This window comes from Ixodes scapularis, unplaced genomic scaffold (assembly GCF_016920785.2).
Source record: "Ixodes scapularis isolate PalLabHiFi unplaced genomic scaffold, ASM1692078v2 PGA_scaffold8__174_contigs__length_109621045, whole genome shotgun sequence".
Classification (NCBI taxonomy): Eukaryota; Metazoa; Arthropoda; class Arachnida; order Ixodida; family Ixodidae; genus Ixodes; species Ixodes scapularis.
This window is the reverse complement of record NW_024609883.1, coordinates 45,700,881-45,721,485: the sequence shown is the minus strand read 5'-3', so window position 1 is coordinate 45,721,485 and position 20,605 is coordinate 45,700,881. Positions and strand designations below refer to the sequence as shown.

Sequence of the window (20,605 nt, the reverse complement as noted above, 5' to 3'; positions counted from 1 at the left end):
TTATGCCCGTCGATAGCCCATGTATAGGGCTACACTCTTATAGTATTTGGTAAGCGACAAATATAATGACTCATGAGTTACAAGGCTCTGAAGATGTCGCCGGATATTCGAAGAGACAATGTTTGTCACTTTATACCTCAATAAACAAAAATAGAAAAGTATTTCTTTTGAACTAAAAAATAGTCGAAATAACATACAATATCACAAAAAATTACTGCGAGTTTTGTATGCTTTCCATATCCATACCAGCATACAGAACTGTGTAGAAAAATCGTGGAGTAAAAAACAGATTTTCAACCTGATTTTCACTCAAAATATTTTTGTGAAGCGAAATTTTTTTTTTGTTTTAATTTTGAAAAGCGGTTTTGTTCTTTCGAGAAATGGGGCAATTACATATATTAAAAAAAAAAAAAAAATCGAAAGACCCACCTTGACAAGCGTGTTCGATTTCAAATGAAACCACCCATTAATTGGGTAGTCTTTCGACACCGTAATTAATTGCCTGGCAAAAAAAATTAAAAAACATTTTTGGGGGGTGTTAGTGTCCCTTTAAAACACAACTCCTGAATGCTTAGAACTTTGTGAGTGACATTCAAAATGTTTTAACCATGCAAATACAAACTTTGGCTTGATTCGAAAGTTTCGAAGGTTTGCGATTCGAAACCTTGAGTGATTACCAAAATATTCCGTGTCTAACGTTTGGAAACGGTAAACTCAGAAATTAAATTATCCCGCGTGTTACCTTGAGGAAAGGCACATTGCTGGTACCTCTATACTCCGTGTCACTAGATGCGTGCAGTACAGGTGAAGGCGACGTCAGGCGAGGGGAGAAAGGGCAAGCACTAGAAAGGCTGGGGAGGAGAAGAGAACCCTTCTCGCTTAATGTTCCTAATGCTCACCCTTTCTTCACTTGCCCTCCAATGCCATCCTCTCTCGTCCAACCGGGAGAGGGGGGCAATGGCGTTGCCTCCGTCTGCAACTCACAGAGGTAGGGCGTGGAAAAGGAAGGCCGGGGAGAGAGAAGCATGCGGAATGCTGGAGAGGTCTGCTTCCTCCTCCCCTGTCTTGCTTTCCCTTGCCCTACCTTCTTGAGTTGCAGTGGGCTATGGTAAGAAGTTTGTCTGGTTCCTTTTACCCATGTCTTTAACTATATGGTATTCACGGAGCCTGCAGGTTCGATTTTGCCAGGGAGTGCCACCAATTAACCGCTATCTTCAAGAATTTTGTTTTGTGACTGTCGCGCGGTTTGGTTGGCTTGGGTGTGCGGTTGTCTATTGGTCATGTGTGTTAATTTCATATCGTTGAAGAAGTTGATTGAGCAGAAGAGAAAAACAAATCGATCTTGGAGGCGGCCCGTTTTAATTTCCTTGCTGCCTCCAAGTGCCGTGTGCATTCGTTTGAGCGATGGCGAGCTGCATGGTTGTAGGGTGCTCTAACTACAGTGGAAAAAGCCTATCGACGAAAAATTTGCAAAAGTTAACTTCTTTCTCATCCCAAAAGTGATGACTAACCACTTTGAAGGCCTGTCCAGGCAGGATACTTCAGAAATCATCAGGCAATACGACTCCAACATAAGTCGTGCGGCAGTCCACTTCCCTCCGTTTTTTTTTTTTTTTGCCAGGGGGAAGTTCTCTTTGTCAAAGTTTGCCCGTGTCCTCCACGGGTGCCTTGAGCATGCTCATCACGGGGGTCTGGACAGCCACTCACAAGCTCTGTTGGCTGTTGGTCAATCGATCAAGGCCTCACTGTTCTTCTGGTCTTGAAAACGGGAAAGAGAAGGGCTGTGCTCAATATCTTAACCAAATAAATCCGATCTACTCTGGAGGGTCGTGTCACATGATAATATAGAGAGAGTGACGCCAGACGCGGGTAGGCTTTCAAACGCAAATATACAGAACCCTTACCCTTGAGTAAGATAGAGTAAATTTTGGAACACGGCCAAGGATACCTCGATATGAGTGCCCGGCAGAATACATGGACAGCATTGCCAGGGGCCGTGTGACGTCAAGTCTGACGAGCACCGAGGTCACCGAAAAGTGGAGGAAGCGAAGAGGAAATTCAGGACGTTTGCTTGGTGGTGTTCAAACCAACATTGAACTGCCAGACTGCTGGACACTTCACCTTCCACAATTTTCGACGGAGTTGTGTCGCGGCACAATTTCTGAAGTGTCCTGTCTGGACAGGCCTTAAGAGGGCAGCAGCCTTAACTTCAAGGAGAGGGGCCACTCGCTAATAAAAAATGCAGCGCATTTTGCTATAGCGGCGCACATGGTGAGCTTTGTGTTATGTTCTTGCACAGGAACTAACACCGTAGGTATGATGTACAATATGGAGGCGTTGGAGGAACACAGTCACATGGCCAAAGGGGAAAAAGTCTGCTAGAGACAAAGAAAAAAAAATCTAGCAAAACAAAACTAAAAGTAATCACGCCGTGCTACAAAAGCACAGAAGTAGAAAAATCACAGTTCTTTGCACAAGAGCTACCGCCGTGGGTACGGCGCGCGGCACGAAGCGCTGCACGGAACCGGTGGAGCAACACAGCCGCTGTGGGCAAGTCCACTAGCGAAAAAAACAAACAAACAACACAAAAGATATTCCTACTGTGCTTCAAAAGCACCGGAGTATAAAAATAGCCCCTAGTTTCGCCCCAAAAGACCGTTTAAAGTTGTAAAATGCTGCTAAACCGCGCTGAAAAGTCCGGCCAGACGACAGCCAACAGCTACATGGGATGGAAAGTGACCTCAAAGATGGCGACTGTTGTAGTCGATGCCAGCACATCTAGTGAATGACGTCAAGCAAATATCAACTATGGTGTGCCTCCAAATTCCCCAGTTATCCTACTTATATCAAGAACTCAACAGGTACATGTTAAAGTTGCTGGGACATTGATTTTCTTGATGTTCCAGTATTGTACGGTGTCACGCGAGTTAAGAATTTTTAACTGATTAATCAATGACCTTTAACCCATTAACTCAGTGGTTCTCAAATGGGGGTCCGCAAAAGCATTGTAGGGGTCCCTGAAGCCTTGACTTACCACTCAAGCCCGGCAACAAAAGTTGTCTATTTTTCAACTTGAGAAGAGACGTTCCAATATTCTGGTGAGTTTTCTCGTGTCTATGTCAATGAGAGAAGTCTACTTCACACTAGCCCTTCTTTATATCTATTTATCCACTCTGTTGTGGCGGCACAACACACTCAATACGCACGGGGTCCTCCATCATCTGTGTCGGTCCACAAGGGGTCCACGAAACATGAATACTGCTTTAACTCATTGGTTAATCAATCTATTGGTGAGTCTTAAGGAATTGTTAAACTAGTGTGAAATTTTAAGATTTGAGAGGTTCTAAGATCTAGGGCCGCTTGCTAGAAAGAATATGACATTGTTTTGACTCAATTCTTGACTCAAGCGTCAAGTGGTCTCGGCTGAGACCAAGATGAGATCGGTGCGGTCTTAACCCTGTCCAGACTTGGGTCCGGTCCCAGGAATAAATTGAGCAGGACCGAGAGAGGGAATCTATGAAAAAATTAAGAAATACTGGAGAAAACGAAGAAATCGGACATGGGAGTGACGCATTGCGACCTCCTGTTCAATGAGAAAGCGAACGAGAGATGCGCCCGGCAATGTGATATGGCACGCGAGAAAGCGTCTACTTCTGCTACTCTGCAGTTGGTTTGGGCAGCGACAAAGGACGACGGTCATAGTACAGCATTACATAATTCGTGCAAGCCTTGGTTATATGCAAAAGAAGACAGTGGGTACCGTTTCCGTGAAGTGTTCTGCCCTCAAACGCTGCCCTATTGCTTCGTTCCGCCATCGTCTGTTACCACCGCCATTGATGTCCAGCACATATGCTGAGTAAAGGTGTCTACAGAAATGTCTGTGTGTCCTCAGATGCCTTTTTTTTAAGAAAAAGATAGCACTTGATGTCTTTTCTTTCAGTACCGGTTGCAGTAAAAGTTTGATTTTTTTTCAGGCATTAAGTCAGTAGACAGCCGTCTGCATTTGCTATTGCTGCGTGCAGTCATGGATCCCCTCCAAAGTAAAGAATGTCATTTGGTGTGAAGATAAAAGAGAGAGAAGATCTATGTTTATTTTAACACGCCTAGTCCGGCACTCCATGAAAATGAAAGGTTTTGATTGGTGTGTGAAATTGAGAAAGGCAAATGCGTAATTCGAAATAAATTGAGCAAGATTACGAAAGTTTCTCAGAGCAGCATGGCAGGAGATCGTATCCATGCTGAACTTGCGCCATCCATCGATGCTACGCGCAGTGCCACAGTTTAAAAAAAAAACAGCTGCAGAACTCGAAATCTAGCAGCCGCACAGAGTTGACGCTTTCTACGAAGGCACACTCCATGACTGGTGAGTTTATTATTATGCATTTGTCTATACTACACACAAAAAAGAAGCGCACATCCTGTGTGCTGAAGCAATTTTGTTCACTTTCTCAATTTATTGGCTAAATTACAAAAGTAGTCATGAGCTTTGGATTTTAACATTTTACTACAGTCAAGTCAATACAATGGATGCTCTTGCTGCAATCAGACAAAATCCAATGTCCCAACGAAATATAAAAAGTGCCTCGTTTTTTTTTTTACAGGTGCTGAGTGCAACGACCACCCCTAACACCGCTGGCTGAAGCTGTGCTGGTGGCTGCTGGTGCTACAAGCCTGAAACTTTTGAGCATAGATTGGGGCATCGACACTGACCAGCGAGCACTGTCATGTATGTTAATGCTTTTTCTACAGTTATACTAGAATGCATAACCTGTCATTTGATGCAGGCATGTCTAGCCTCTTGAGGTTTGCACAATTGCAATGGTTCTCTTGTACCATAGTACTCATAATTATGTCTTGGGGACACAAATCTTAAATACTGGGCCCACTCGAGGAAACATTCTGGTGTCTTCTCTCCAGAGCAAGAAGGAACCGTGCACATCCAAGAACATTGAAGCATTTAGCCATGTTTCTTGGAAGCTAAAGAGATGGTGCAACAATTTTAATGTTGGAAAAATGTGCAGTTTCATAATTTACATTGTTTATCTAGGCACAAGTGACAAAAAGCATGTCACCTTGCCCCAAAAAGCTACTACAGTGCAATCAACTTATGATGATAATGAGAAAAACCGAAAATTGGATCATTATAACCAAGTATTGTTGTACCTGGACTAGAAGCTGACATTTCTAGTCATGCAACTCTAGTAACTGATAGTTACAAGCAGTACGTTGTTATATCTGGTATCGTTATAAGTGGATTGCACTGTATTCCGCCGCGTAATTGTGAAGGACAAAAACAATTATGTGCTGATCTGCAGTCGCGTGTGAAGGTTACGGGAACTACGGTGGCAATTCGTTGGGGAGCACGGGGAAGTCAACAAAACCTGTCCCCCTCCGCTGCTACACTTGCCGTCAGCCCCGTGGCAAACCATCTTTTGTGTTGATCACTCGCCACGACCTTCGGCAACGCTTATTCTTGAAAGTCGACAGTCACGGAGGAAGCAGCTGGGGTCTCTGAAGAGAGAACCCAGAAGGAAACCAGGGCCCGTTTGCTCGAAGTGCTAACCGTAGCTTAAGTTAGCCGCAGTACTTAGGAGAGGGATTTTGAAATCACGTGACTGGGCTTGGTAGGGATGCGGGGAAAAATGGCAGTGCCCCGGTAAGTGAGTGCCGCTCGCTTTGGAACTAATATGTCGTTGTAGCTGCAATATCAGGCACGTTAGTCAGCAACGAAAGGGTGCAGGAGGCTTTCACTTTCTTTGCCTTACCTCCCTTAAATCGCAAAGCGTGAGCAATGACCTCGCCACATTTTTTAGATAGTCTTTCGATTCTGGCCATTCCTAAGCCTAAATGAACGTGATAATTGTCGGCATGGCAACGTCTTTGGAAAGTGGATTGCTCTGACTCAATCGGCCGGGTATTGATAGCACACAAAAGCAGACAGCGTCCCAATAGACCTTTTTCTTAATTATTGCATATTAATTTTAAAGCGAGTGTCACTCACTCACCGGGGCACCGCCATGTTTCCCCGCATCCCTACCGAGCCAGTCACGTGATTTCGAAATCCCTCTCCTATTTGCTGCGGCTAACTTTAGCTGCGGTTAGCACTTTGAGCAAACGGGTCCATGTGGTCCGCCAGAATATGTCTCTTGAAAGACAACAATTTGTTTTATTTTTGTAAATAAAAACATTAGTGCGCGCAAGAAATTATGGTTTTCTGTTTGTTCTATGAGTGACACAGATTAGTTCCCGCAGTTAATTGGACAAAGTTAGAAAATCGTCGCACCGCCCCTTTATTACACACTGTTAGACCACTGCGAGTCACAGAAGTGACGAGGAAATAGGAGACAACACCTTTCCAGCCGTGTTTTGTGAATGTCGGTTGGCCAGAGAAACAAATGGAGATGCGAGATGGCAGTGAAATACAGTAGTATAAAAATTTGGCTTTATGTGAGGATGGCAACAGAGGTGCAACACAGCACAAACAAGCAAGCTCTGGTTTTTCCTGTTTGTATCTTAAAGTTGAAAGGCTCTCATTAAAACGACCATAGCGAGGGTGGCCAAACTGCGGCTCACGAGCCGCATGCGGCTCTTTGCAGGTCCTAGTGTGGCTCGTGGCTCCCTGATAAGTGATCTCCCCTTTCGTGTCCCCAAGACGAAAATAGTTCTAGAATAAAAAAAAGCTCACAGCATTTGCAGCCTTGTACTACACTTCGTATATACAGCTGGACTGCTTTTTGAAATATAGATATGTCCAGTGATCCTGTTTTCTTTATTGTTCTCGAAAGAATTTCAAACCGTATACATATAACAGGCGCCAGGGCAGTGGCTGGCTAGTGAACCATGCATTATTTCGTGCTTAGCGGTTGAAAAAAAAAAATGTTCTGCTGCCTGCTGTTATTTGCTGTAGTCCGCAATTATAAATGTTCTCTCTAGAAGGGGCTGCTCCCTCGATATCGTTTCTTCTTAAAGGGCCCATGAAACAAATTTTGGGCTGGCATAAATCACTTTAGATTGGAAATTTACTAATAGCACATCGTTCAGTAGGCCAAAAAAGAAACGGTAGAAAGTCAAAAGCCTGACTTTCGGTGCAAAAATCTGAAAACACAGCGGACTATTTCGTACCTCCTCCCCTTCGTAAGCTCTTCCGCCTTTTCACTCTGATACATCCGCGGTTCCCAAAGCGCGTCACCGGGTCCAAACGCACGTCACACGATACCGGACCTCCCTTCTTCCCTTCACCCCTAAGCTGACATTGTGGTGGAAGCTATGCGCTCGCCCGACCAATCAGCCGCCTCCTTTTCATCACCTGACCTCATTCTCTGTGCGTGGGTATGCGCGAGAGAGCATGATCACGTGACAAAAGTATGGCTGGCCGAACGAGCACATAGCTTCCACAAGCCTGTCAGCTTCGGCGTGAACGGGGTGGGGAAAGCGACTTTTGTCTGAATTTGGAGCGACGGGCTAATCTTCTAGGGGGACAATGGCTCTGTCCGGGTATACAAACGAGATTCCAAACAAGAGGGGACTCCCCTCTTTTTGTCTTCTTGAACTGTTTGGTAGAATGTGCGATTTATAAGTTGAGGAGAAAAGCTAAACAGGAAAAAGTTGGAAAAGCGTTTTATGACCCCTCTAAAAGTACGCCTCCCCCCCTTCTTTTTTCTTCTTCGGCTCTTTGAACTTTTGTAGTTTTGTCTCCAGCTCAAGCCCCTGTCAAACTGGCCACCCTTGGACTATAGTATGATTCAAAAGCCCCGAGACTGCAGGTAACGACACATTGTAGTATGGTGGAGCATGCTCATTTAGGTCAGCAATGCAAGCAGTACATTTTTATGCTTGCCAACACCCTGTTTGATAAAAATGTGAAATAGCACGGGTATTTTGTCTGAACTAACTGTGTATAACTGCAAAAGTGTTAGAAATACAACAGCCCGTACCATGGAGGCTCACGGTGCCGCATTTAGTGATGGTGAATATGTGATAATGTAATATACAAAGTGAAAGTGATTGCGATCATGAGATATGTACAAGGGGAAGACGACGCAATCTTTTGAACATCACTAGCACCATTGGTCGAGTTTCGAAGATTCGGTAAAGGGAAAGGGAAACAGTAGCAGACTTAGGCTGGTGCATTGCTGAAATGCTAGAAGATATATTTTCAAAAATTTTTATGCAGTGCTAACAAGACAAAGGTGACTGTGTTTCCACTACACCACTATTCCAAAATATGCAGGCTAGAAGTTTATGAAGTCAAGCCGAAGCTAAGCAGCTAAACAAATGTGTTGTTTTATGTCGGAAAATCTACATCTACATAGATCCGAGCATCATAAGCACAACACTTGGACCTCATTTTTTTTGGGTCCATTGCATTGAGATGCCAACTCAATTGAATGCATGCACAAAGCTGAGACAGTCTCTTGCATAAAGTCATGTGTGAGATTAGTGCTTTCATATCTCATTCTATAGGTAGAATTCACTGGTGGCCATAGCTGAGCTCGATGCTGTTGAGCACATGCTGACTGCAAGCTTCCCCAACACTTCCAACATGCACATTGCTCACCATGAAGAATGTATTTTATGGAATAGAATAACATTTTTGGAAAACAACATCCTAAACAGAATGAACAGTATTTATAAATGAAAGGAAGAAAGTAAAAAGTCATTTTGAGCTTGCACATCCTCAGAAGTCAGCTTAAAAATGATGTCCAGTGAGTACCATTAAGCGCCGACCAGCAGACACTACCACTACATTTGGTATCACCCTGAGCACATCTGCTACAAAACATGGTAGTCTTTTGGTCTTTTGGAAAGAAACAAAATGACAAGCAACCAGAAAATGGGGTGGTCTGCATCAACACTGCACACTGGCTCCTTTTGAAGCCAGCTACTTTCATAACTAATAGCCGCAACAACTAACATCAGACTTGGCCTGCACACTGTAGACTGGCTGTACTCGAGCCGGTTATTTTCACAACAAATAGCCGCAATGTCTGAGAGCCGAGGAATTGAGCATGATCCACGTGCACGCAAAAGACTTGACTAAAAAACAAATAGGAGTGCCCTCAAACTATGTTCGTGGGTTACATGACAGACATTCTTGTTGATTGTTTCCAGGGCCAGCACAGCACCAGTCCACCCAGCAACCAACAAGGTGGGCCCGGAAGGTCGGGCCTTTAGCCATGAAGTCGAGGTGGCCGCTGGGGTATCCTTCCTTGAGGGGCTGAAGTTTGAGGGAACGGAAGACTGCAAGCCTCCAGACTTGCTGCTGGCCGAGGATGAGGTGCCCCTGGTGCATGGTGCAGCAGCTGCTCTGCCACGCCGGGAAGGGCCTCCGCCAATGTCAGAAGGACCGTCTGAAGAGACAGCTGCTGCTAAAGGGCGACTGGCACCACCGGGTCGGCGCCGGCAGGGGCCACCTCGTCCACAGCCAGCCTGGAGGACAAGCGCGTTGCCTGCAGGCTCTGCAGCCAGAAAACGGACTGTTGACAAGCTAACTTATCGTGATTTGCTTGCACGAAAAGAAGAGAACGTGAAGCTTGAGAGGCAATGCCTCCTTGCCCAACAGAAGGCATCAGAGGAGCAGCTGAGGGCGGCAAAGGCAACACGTGAAGCCGCTGAAGAAGTGCGAAAAACAGCTATTTTTTTTACAGAGCAGGGGAAAAGACTTTTTGCACTGCTTGGACAGGCTGCTCCACAAGAAAGTCCGTAAGGGGGGTTTTGTAAATATAATAAACACACTTTTTCTGGTGAGTGCTTTTCAATGTCCCCCCACTTTTGGTTTCTAGCACGCGCAATCCTTCTGCTGCATTTGGTTTGGCAGCATGCAAAATTAAAGACATGGTGGTTTCATGAAAAGGAAGTAATTACGTTTACATGCTTGGCCAAGCAACAGCCAATGTCACTACCGTATGAACATGTGTAAGGGCCGCACTCCAAGGAAAAACGTTTGCCTTCCGCACCACCGCATCTGTACGGGCTCGTGCAATGTCGCCGCCGGCGTGGCATGCACTCCGCACCAATGCTTTTCTTCTCTTGGGGCTCCTTACAATCTTCTCCCTTCTTGCTGGCTTTTGCCAAAGTTGCTCGAGGCACCTTGAGCCATAACCCCTGCACATTCGTCTTCTTTTTGCCTCTGAGCAGGTTGCATCCACCATTTACTGATGTCGAAGCCGAGTAAGAGTGAAAAAATGAAAGAAAGTACAAAATGCAGGTGCAAAATGGCAGTGCAGTGGCTCAAAGGTTCATACACGCAGTTTTGTTTCAGTGCGTCTTTTTGCATCGAGAAGCAGCCACGCGAGAAGCAGCCATGAGTCACCGGGTCGCCCAGGGTTCATATAAAATGCACCAATTCATTTACTGATCGCGCAACATAAAGTAGATATGTCCTGGTTCCTCGCAGTCAAACGCAAATGTCTGGATGGGCATTGATGCAAAACTGCCACTCAGGAATGTGCTTCCATGGAGCGAACAATTCTGCAAGAATGACAAGTTTCAGATTTAAGATCAGGACTCAGCTTGTGCATGTATGGCTGTCCAGGTGTAGTGAAATGCTTCCGTTCCCTCTGCATTTCGAAATAGATTCAAACTCCAGGAAGCCACAAATTTTGTCTGAATTATTGGAAGGCTAAATTATCAGAACTTTGTCTAGATATGATGCAAGTCAAAATTATGATTTGCCATATGAATGGCTACAGGTACAAAACAGATAATTGATGATATCCTCTACACAGGCCTACTGATCATAAGCAGGTATGCCACAAATAAAACATTTTTGAAGTGTATGACATAAGTTTATCTCTTAAAAATGTTGTTTACTGGGGACTGTTTAACCCTCTAATGCCCAAAGATTTGTGCAACATTGAAAACATGCAGTAAATATGATTTCATGCTCAAAATACGTGCCCAGTTTCACCGAAAGCAATTTTTATTTTATTTGCACATTATTTTCCCATGATACAGCTCGTATCATCAATGATACTGTGGGCATTACTCCCAAAACAATAATGGCATTTTCACATGTGGTAGGCAACAAAGCAATTACGATCTTTTGTGTAGCATAGGTTTACGTTACACTTGCAACAGTAGGTGTAGGAAAAGCTGTTCTGTGCTGGCGGACAAGACTTGCATCGCAGCCTGCTGCTGCCCCAGATGGGCATGTGACCGACACCATCCAGTCGCACATCATCCTGGGGAGCACTTCCACCGACTTTGCGCTTCTTCACAGGCTGAGTCACTGAAGATGTTGGCCGCTTGACTGGTTTCTTTCCCACCGCGATAAGGGACTCCGCGATGCTTGCCTGAAATCGCCGGAGGTTGACAGGCTTCTCGTTCAACTGGGAGCAGTGACGCCGGTACAGAAGCCAAGCATTCACTGTAGCAATCATCAGGCTGTGATAAAATAGGTAAAGTCTCGCAGATGGTATATCTGCGAGACTTTATGGGGAACTTGTAAAGTTCAATCAAGTAGTTGAGGAGATTCACACCTCCCATGAAGCGGTTGTATGTCGCTACAATTCCTGGCTGTGGAACTTGGATGAACTTCTTTTCTTTCTTGTCCCACCTTCGCACAGTTCCGACTGGTTCAGCGGACACATAGTTGGAGACAAGTGTCACGGCTCTATTATCATACCACCTTACAACCGCTATATTCTTTAGATTGTCGACCGCATAATCGAACGCACCACGTCCCTCCTTTTTCAGGTCGTTTTCTGACTTTAGTCGGCAGTCCTTTAGCCGATTTCTTCTGATCGTTCCTACGAACCCCAGACCTCTCTTCGACAACTCAGTCGCAAGATCTAAGCTGGTGAAGTAATTGTCGGCAGCTATTTTGAAACCCTTCTGCTGTGGAAGAAACTCGCACATCCTAAGCGTGACGTCACCACCCAACCCAAACAGGTAGTGTTGTTTCGCTTGGCCTTGGTAGACGTCGAACTGATACAAAAAACCAGACGAGCCAGCGCGACCCCAAAGCTTTATGCCCCAGGGGTTGGGTTTCGCGGGCATGTATTGCTTCATAGGGCACCTCCCAGTGAAGGAAATCATCATTTCGTCCACACTGTTCAGTTCTTGCTCGACTGACTGGAGGTTTTCTTGTAGTGAATTTAACCACGTTCGAATTTTCCAAGCTTTGTCACGTTTTGTGTCTTCTGTGGCTTGATGGTTGTCAGTGAAGTGTATCAGTCTCATCAGCTTCTCAAATCTGTTCCGTGGCATCACATCAGCGACCACGGGAAACCTCGTCCCATTTTCCCAGTAACATCGCACACTGGGCATTTGCACAAGTCCCATCATCAGGTATATCCCGATGTATTGCTCCAGTTCAGCTTCTGTGACGTTCAGTGAATGTCCAGTAGACTGAGTACTGTACAGGTTAGTCTCTTCAGCGAGGGATGTGATGATTTCCGTACTTATAAACTTCCGGAAGTAGGTCAGAGCTGGTTCAATCGTCACTGGCATGGTAAAAGCTTCGCTGAACGTTGGAATGGCACAGTCCAGCAGGTTCCTCCTCCAATGGCCTCTGTCAATGGAGCCTGTGCCGCAGTGTGAGCCGCTGCTAGAGTCCATTTCATCATCGGAAGAGTCATCTCCAGAAGGCTCGGCAGGATCAGGAGGGGTACTTCTAGTGTCTAAAATGTATTCTGTGTCACCATCGTCACTCAAATCTCCAAAGTCACTCTCGTCGCCCGATGGCATGCAGCTGAGAATGTCTCGGGGTGACTGGGCTGCAAAAAAATAATTCACAGTTCATGTAGTGGCGCCAAAGTATAATTCGTAGCATATCTGATACGAGCGTCGGTGACTATATCAAATGCCCAAAGTAGCACTCGTGATACGCAAGATATATTATGTTTTCTTTCTCGCCACTTAGATATATACGCAGTTAAAAGTGGTGCAGAGGCTTCAGGAACTGTCCTAGCTTACAAAACACACAAAAAAACGACGATCTTACCTTTATTTTTTGAAGATCGGCCGTAGAACGTCCGCGTTCTAATCGCCATACCGCTGCAGCTCGGCTCCGCCATTTTCAAATACGCCGTGAAGCCCCCTCGTGGGCAATACTTGAACTACAAATACGCGAAAACTTGGGAAATATGTATCATCAGCGATACACTGGGCATTGGTTCGTTAGGAATGCAAACCGAAACTTATTTTAATTTGAGAAGTTGTCGTAGCGCGCATGATACGGTGGGCATTAGAGGGTTAAACGGCACTTGACAACTAAACAAAATTAAGCTTGCTCGTCAGGCCATGCTGTCTAATGTGGATTATTAACGGAACACGAGCGATGAAAACGGGCATTGCGCGGCAGCTTTCATGGCAATTTGTGCGAACGCTGTGACGTGGATCTGTACCATGCAGTCACTTTACAGCGTCCGCGCAAGTTGCTATGGAAATTCTCGCCTGGTGCCCATTTTCATAAGCTCGTGTGCCCTACTTGAGACCCGTTGAGTGCGCTTCTCACCGAGCACCGGTGCATTGCGGAGAAGCAACAACCGCGGAAGCAAGCTCCGTGTGTGTAGCCTCTCTGCAGTGCACCAGTGCTCGGAAAGAAGCGCACTCAACGGGGCTGTGAGAACGAAAAACATAAATTACACGAAAACGGCATTTGAAGTAAGTGGCTTATAAATACATTAAAAACATAGCGGGACAACCAACATTTTGAGATGTGTTTAAATTACGCAGAAGTGTGAAATATTCGAGTTTGAATTATAGCGAGCCTACAGTGCAGGTGTTTTGACTGGTGAATTTGATCACAAGTACACTAAGTATGAGATGCACTAATTTATATATATTTAATCACTATGGTTGCCCATATCTTAAAAAATTATTTTGGAACAAAAGACTGCCCTCCTTACACGAGTTTATCAGGCATATACTTGCGTTTGCAGGCTTGAAGTTCACCACAAAAGTGTGTCGCTCACAATTGCACCTCACTGCGGGACCCTGTTGTCCGCTTCAGGTGGTGAGGGAGGCACGTGCACTTCTGGCGGGAGGGTGCAGTCGCCTTCCTTGCAGGTCCAGTGCTGTGCAATGTTGCACATCACACAGCATGCAACAGCAATGGTTCAGCAGCACTCGGGTAGCATCCTCAGCTCGGCTTGCAGGCAGTGGAAGTGGCTCTTGAGCTGCCCAATTGTCCTGTGATTGAAAATTTTTGTTCGGCCCTTGGGAGACCTTGGGCAACCCACGACGGGTTTAACTGTCACCCTTCTCCTATACCACGATAGAATAAACAGATTTAGGCCATGCCACTTACTGCTCTCGCCGGGGAGGAGGTGCGGACATATTGTGTTTGGAGCTAGCCTCGAACCAGAACTGGTTCGTTCCACGCCAACGTACAAAGTGTTTCGACTAGGAGGACCACAGTGAAATAGAACAGGCAGAAGAAGCCCACATTCGCGAACGGTCTGGTGATGCCACGGAGGTGAGCAGACCTCTGAGGAAAGAAATCTCTATGCTGATTTAATGGGAAGAGGTGCTTATATAATAGGGAAGAAGCGAATAGATGCACCCCCTTATTCGGGTGCCATCTATACACTTCAAGAGGAGTGCCAGGCGTGCCGAACATAATCTGGACGCTCCTTCAAATCGAGTTGCAGCACCTGAATGTGTTTCTTGCACCGTGTCTGATACGCAGACTAAAAAGAGGGTGCTACAGAAACAAAACTTCAGGTTAGGCTTGCAACATGTACAAAAACTCGCGTCTTCAAGCAAGGCGTGCACCCCTTGTGGAGTCGAGCATGCGTTGCGGGCTGTGGGTAACTGTGACTGCGACGAAACCAAAAGATCGACTAAAGATGTGCTCAAGCTTATAGCGAAAGTTATGCTATAACCTTACGACTCACACGACTATCAGTTGTCTGAAGTTGCGGATGTTCGAGAGGTGTAAACGCAACACATATATTGGAAGTAACAGGAAACCCACGGCGAGCTTGGGAACTCTCAACTTCTAAACCAGAGACTGATGAACTAAAAATGGTTCTGTATGCACGAGGGTTTGTACCAGACCCATGTATGCATCATCCCCCTTTTTGTTCCTTGTCTTGGATTTTCAAGACGTAGAATATATTAGTTTTTAACCTGGGCGTTTTAGATTCAAGTCCTGTGCAGCCTCCTGAGGTGTAACGCTGGTCAATAGACCATTAGAGAAATCGGTGCAGTTTCTGCCAGCACATGCAATCAAAGAATTAAGACGATCGAATCTATGACTGCCTCACTCGATCTACAGAATACCCAAATATAAATCATGGCAAATAAAAAAAATAGCAAAACGGCAACAGGTTGTTTTGCATGTGTTCAGATTTCTATTGCACTCCAATTTTACTTATAGACTAAAGTATGTACTATTGACTTCTTTTGTGTCATGTGCAGTTAAATCAATATAGGACTTTAATTGCCATGCTATATTCCTGTTCTTTTAATAGTAACAGAATTATAAAGTAATTAGTTAAAAATAGCCTGTATGTTTCAATTACAATAAAATTTACTGTCACCGAGATGTAACGTGTCAATTACAAACTTTCTTTAAAAAGTAATGGATTACAAGTTATCATTTACTTGCAACGGATTACTTCCCAAGTCTGTTTAAGGCCGGCAGTGGTTTGGCCCAGCGGCCAACCCTAGCCACTCTAGCCAACCGTGGCCAGGTGGCACAGGCGATTCGTATCATTTGTCTGTATCCATCCAAGAACTCTATATGCCATACTATTGCGAGAGTGCTTTTGAAGTACTTTGAGACATCAGGATGGCAGCACAATGTTTCTGGCTTAAAACTGTGCTGCGGCAAACATTGTGAAAATGTCTTGCTGGACATTTAGGAGCACTACTCGCAACAATGTTACGACACTTCTTTTTTTTTTGCGGCACAGTTTATCAGTTTAACCATTGATCAGTTGATGCTTTGGTCCTCTCTTGCGTGTTTTGATTGCTGCCACCTTTTCAAATAAGCCATCCCCATCATCAAATAAGTAAGGATATTTGTAAGCAAGATGAACAGGTGAGGAAGTGGGAAAGAGGAAGATGCTTGTAACCTTTCTATCAGTGTGAGCATGATCCGAATTGCTGTTTCGATCAGATTTGTCACCTTCTTTCATCTTCAAAGAATGTCTGTGGATATAACTTTTGCTGTCCAACTTCTTTGGCTTGCTATTCTGGGTATTATGACGTGTTGATTTGTTTTTGCGTGAAATCTTTAGCTGTGCTTCTTTTAACTGCAGGGGACTGAAGACCAAGACGACCACAACATCGCCCAAGACAGACGTAAAGACCGCATTCTGTGTCCAAGCTGGTCATGCCAACGCCTTCAAAACAAAACCTGCAACACCCAACAGTGATGCCATCAACTCCTCCGATGAGATCAGACCGTCCCCGGCGAGTCGTGAAAGTGCACCGACCCTGGTCTCCAACAGTCAGTCAGCCTTCAAGAACAAAGGCCATCAAAAAGGAGGCAACCCCAGTGGAGGAAACTACAGACAATAGTGCAGATGATGATGTTGGTTGCAATGATCATGATAAATTTCTTGGTATAGAGTACAATGATGGCATCAACGACTTCATTTTGTCTATAACAGAGGAAGTTGCTCGTAAACGCAAATCGTTCTCAATCAAGGAAAAGCTAGACATTCTCAAAGAAGTCGAGAAAGGCAGCAAAAGGGTTGACATTTGTCGGAAGTACGGCATCTCGGCTTCAACCTTGTCCACGTTCGTTAAACACAGAGATGCCTTCGTGACTGCTTCCCGTCAGAACCTTTCCGAGCTTAAGAGGTTACGCGGAGCTAGGCGATTACGGCGATATTCGAGACCGGAAAAATCAGTGTCCCCGACTGCCAGTGAGTCTTCAGATTTGGTAGTCATCAAGCAGGAGGCAAAAACAGAAGCCTTAGACGGTGCTATTGACAGTGATGTCGATGATCAGTCAGCTGTTCTTGCAGGAGGCATAGACGATGCTATTGATGATGTTGTCGATGATCAAGCTACTGGTGTTCTTGCAGGAGCCATAGGTGGTGACGATAATGTTAATGATGAAGCTACTTGCCTTCTTGCACAAAACGCCATAGATGATGCTGTTGACGAGGATGTCGATGATAAAGCTACTGGCCTCCGTGAAAACGAATGCAATGACGTCACGGATGACGCCATTTTGCCTACGGCAGATGAAGTCATTGGACGAGTCATTCGCAAACGCAAGTCATTCTCGGTCAAGGAGAAGCTGGCCGTTCTCGCTGAAGTTGAGACTGGCCGGAAGAAGGTGGACATCTGCCGGGAATACGACATCTCGATGTCAACTTTGTCGTCGTTCATGAATCACAAAGACGTCTACAGGACCGCTTTCCAGGAAAGCCGCTGCAAGGCGAGGAAATTGCGTCGATCGAACGCAGAAGACCTGAGCCGCGCGTTGCTCCGTTGGTACCATCAGTCCAGTGCCTTGGGAATCCCGATTAATGGTCCTCTTCTGCGGAACAAAGCCCAACACCTTGCCAGATGCCTCGGCTACCAAGACTTTACTGTCTCTACTTCCTGGATTCATCGTTTCAGGAGAAGGCATTGCCTGAACGAACATGATCAGCAGTACAAGAACGCTCGACAGGACCTTTCCGACGCAGACGCTTGGCTGACCACGTCATGGCCTCTGATCTCCTCCGGTTACTCTCCATGGGACATCTTCAGCGCTGTTGAGGTTGGGATCCTCTTTAGAGTTCTTCCCGGCAATGCCCGTCAATTTCGTGGCTCCATCTGTGAGCAAGGCCAGTGTGCCGACGAGAGGCTCACTGTGTTCCTCTGTGCGAACATGGCCGGAGATGAGAAGAGGCCACTGCTTGCCGTAGGGTGTGGACCCTTGTCGAATCCAGCCGCTGCGTCCAGCGTAAGATACGGCTTCAATGAAAGGGCCTGGATGACTCGAGATATTTTTGTCGAAGAACTGAAGCGTTGGGACTGCGAGCTGGACGCGCGGAAGCGGAAGATACTTCTACTCGTCGACCATTGTCCCTGCCACCTTGTCAGCGGAAAAGTCGACTTGCGCAACATCGAGGTCGTCTATCCACCACCCAACAAAGGAGGAAATCTGCTGCCTCTCGATCACGGCGTCGTTCAAGTCTTCAAGAGACGCTACCGGAAGGTTCTCCTGGTCCACTCTGTGCTTCAAAAGGTACCGAGGCCGCCACCGCTCGAGGAGGCGCTCCGACTCCTGAACTCAGCTTGGAAAAAGGTGAAAGGTCTGACGGTTCGGCTCGCCTTCGCGGCGTGTGGTCTTCACAGCGACAGCACTTTTGACGACTGCGCCGACGACTCGGACAACATCCCACTCGAAGAGTGGGCTTCCCGATTCAATTTGAGGGAGGATTTAGTGAGCGGGATTTGGGAGTATGACTGCATCGATGATTTTCTTGTGACGTCTGGGAAGCTTGAAGCCGAGGGACTCCACGCATACCCTGGTGCTGTTGCCGCGGATGTCTCTGCGAGTTCGGAAGAACAGCCATCATTTTCCCTCGGTGCCTTGGATGCCGTGGGTGTGCTGATGGAGTTTTGTGAAAAGTCGGCGTCCTTGTCGTCGGCAGGGGACGGCAGTGTAATGGAAGCTTTGGTAGAACTGCGAACAAGTATCGAAGCGATCGCATTTCAGAGCAATTACGGAGTGAAGAGTGAATGACTCGTGCGGGTCACATGTGATAGTGCGAGCTGAAAGCGTTGATGCCTCTTCGCAAAAAAAAAAAAAATTAAATGTTAATTTAGTTGTCGATGTATTTATTCGCTGTAAAAAATGTTTTCATGTCTTTTTTTTTTTTTTGTTGTCAAATTTAGTCTAAACGGGCGTTTTGGACTCTATAAGTCGATTTTGTTTTCCCTTCTGAACCATCTTTTCTTGTTTGTTTCTATGTATTCTTTGGGGCTTTATCAATTCCACCTTTGGTATTTCAGTAAATTTAGACGCCTGTTCATCTCGTGCTAAGACGGTTTTAATAAAGTTGTAATGCTATAGGCTGTGCTTTTTTTGACCCTTTGAATCGCAGTGACTCTCGCATATTGATGTACTGGAATGTTATATAAATGAAAAAAAATGAGAATTTATGTTATAAAACGTCCCACCCTTTCATGCCATTCCTTCAGTTGAAAATGAACTACACAAATCGCGTTAGACGCAAGAAAGCATGATTTGAATATATGCGCTCTAATAAAAAGAAAAATGACAAAGATGTGACTGCTGTAATCCAACCTCATATAGATTTTATGAAACGAAAAAGAAAATTTAACTGTTGGCAATAGAAGTGCAACACAGCCAAAAAGAAAAAGGAAGAGAATACCGGCGATGTTAATGAAATAGCTTTAGATTATATAAAAAGAATGGCACGAATACGAGAAAAGAAACGCCTGAAAGGTCAACCAAAACGAAGACGAGTTGAAATTGTTGGTACACGCTCCTTTGCTTTCTCCGACGACAAACCGTTTTCTCATAGTCGGAACTCGTGTTTGTTTTCAGATTACACACGGTGAGGTGACTTCTCCGCTCGAGATTGGAAAGGCGAACTTGAGGTAGATTAAAAAAGGGGGCAGCAGAGGGAGCTCTGTCGGTAAGACGAGACCTGCCCCCGAAAAGCAATCTTCTTTCGCGCAAAGCAAATGAAGACATCGCAAAGACGAGAGCCCGTTGAAGATTCAAGTAATATATTCTACAGGCCAAACTAGCACTAGTGCTAGTGTGCGGTTTCAAATTAAAGCAGACGGCAACCAGTCTAGAATTGACTTCCGGTAATGCATTTCCATAAGCAAAAGTGAATGCATTTTCTCTCTGCTTGATCATGAGAGCGAATATGGGGAATAATTCATACTAGTTACCTTGAAACTTTTTTCAGGCACATAAAAGAATATATTGGTGAGTTACAGCATTTTAGAGCGCAGCTCTTAGGCGCCCGTTTCCGCCTTGAGCGGCGTGGGCGTAACCGCGCGGGTTGCATTATGGGACGTTTTTTATAATGACAACACCGCGCGTTGTATTATGGGTAAATTTCCCCGCTAAATTTATCAAAAAAATTCCCCGCTAAATTTAGCGAAAAAATTCCCCGCTAAATTTAGCGGAAAAAATGTTCCCGCTACATTAACCGGGAAATTTAGCGAAAATTTCCTGCTAAATGGGAGAGGAGCAGGTGAGGGAGGTACGGATGAGGAGGGGCATACCCTCCTCTCCATTCCTTCCCCTCCTCCTCAAGAGCTGCGCTCTAATTCGGCGTTACAGGGTGTTGTAAGCGCTTCTTTCATCTTTTTTTTTTCTATCAAATTCAGAGCATTTATTTAGGTGCTAAAATGGCTTCGTACAGGTATTTATGTATACACTGTCCGGCACTGTGAGCGCGAACGCTGCATCGGCGCTATTCTGCTGGGATGTTTACGTGCCAAAGCATTGAAGATCTCGAAAATCAAGTGACGCCAAAAACAACGCACTCACACTGGGTCTGTACCTAGCTGCACATGTAAACGATCAAAATAAAGTAATGTGTGTCATTTGCGATAAATGTTTTATTCAGTTTGCTGCTCATGTATGGGTGCAAAGGTAAGTTTGTTCTAGCGTTGAAAACTGCATGCTCGAAAACTTTTAAAATGGGGAAAACCCTGA

General features: G+C 45.4%; 2 protein-coding genes across 3 annotated transcripts in view; one reads left to right on the top strand and one right to left on the bottom strand.

Moving 5' to 3' along the window:
• The window catches only part of LOC8034712 (tigger transposable element-derived protein 4), a 30,438-nt gene extending 11,465 nt beyond the window's left edge, over positions 1-18,973 (top strand). Inside the window, exons 2-3 of one of the 2 annotated variants that reach the window (XM_029994028.3) lie at positions 4,602-4,726; positions 16,215-18,973. In XM_029994028.3, coding sequence (XP_029849888.3) covers positions 16,289-18,646 — 2,358 coding nt within the window. In that variant the 5' untranslated portion in view covers positions 4,602-4,726; positions 16,215-16,288 and the 3' untranslated portion in view covers positions 18,647-18,973. The remainder of the gene's footprint in view (positions 1-4,601; positions 4,727-16,214) is intronic. The other variant, XM_029994029.4, reaches the window with a different exon arrangement.
• Positions 10,883-13,107, bottom strand: LOC120838215 (piggyBac transposable element-derived protein 3). Its single transcript, XM_040208032.3, has 2 exons — positions 12,947-13,107; positions 10,883-12,719 (listed from the first exon to the last, which is right to left on the bottom strand). Exons 1-2 carry the CDS (start codon positions 13,017-13,019, stop codon positions 11,179-11,181), a joined length of 1,614 nt encoding a protein of 537 aa, XP_040063966.2. The 5' UTR covers positions 13,020-13,107; the 3' UTR covers positions 10,883-11,178.
• Positions 18,974-20,605: the final 1,632 nt, after the last annotated feature.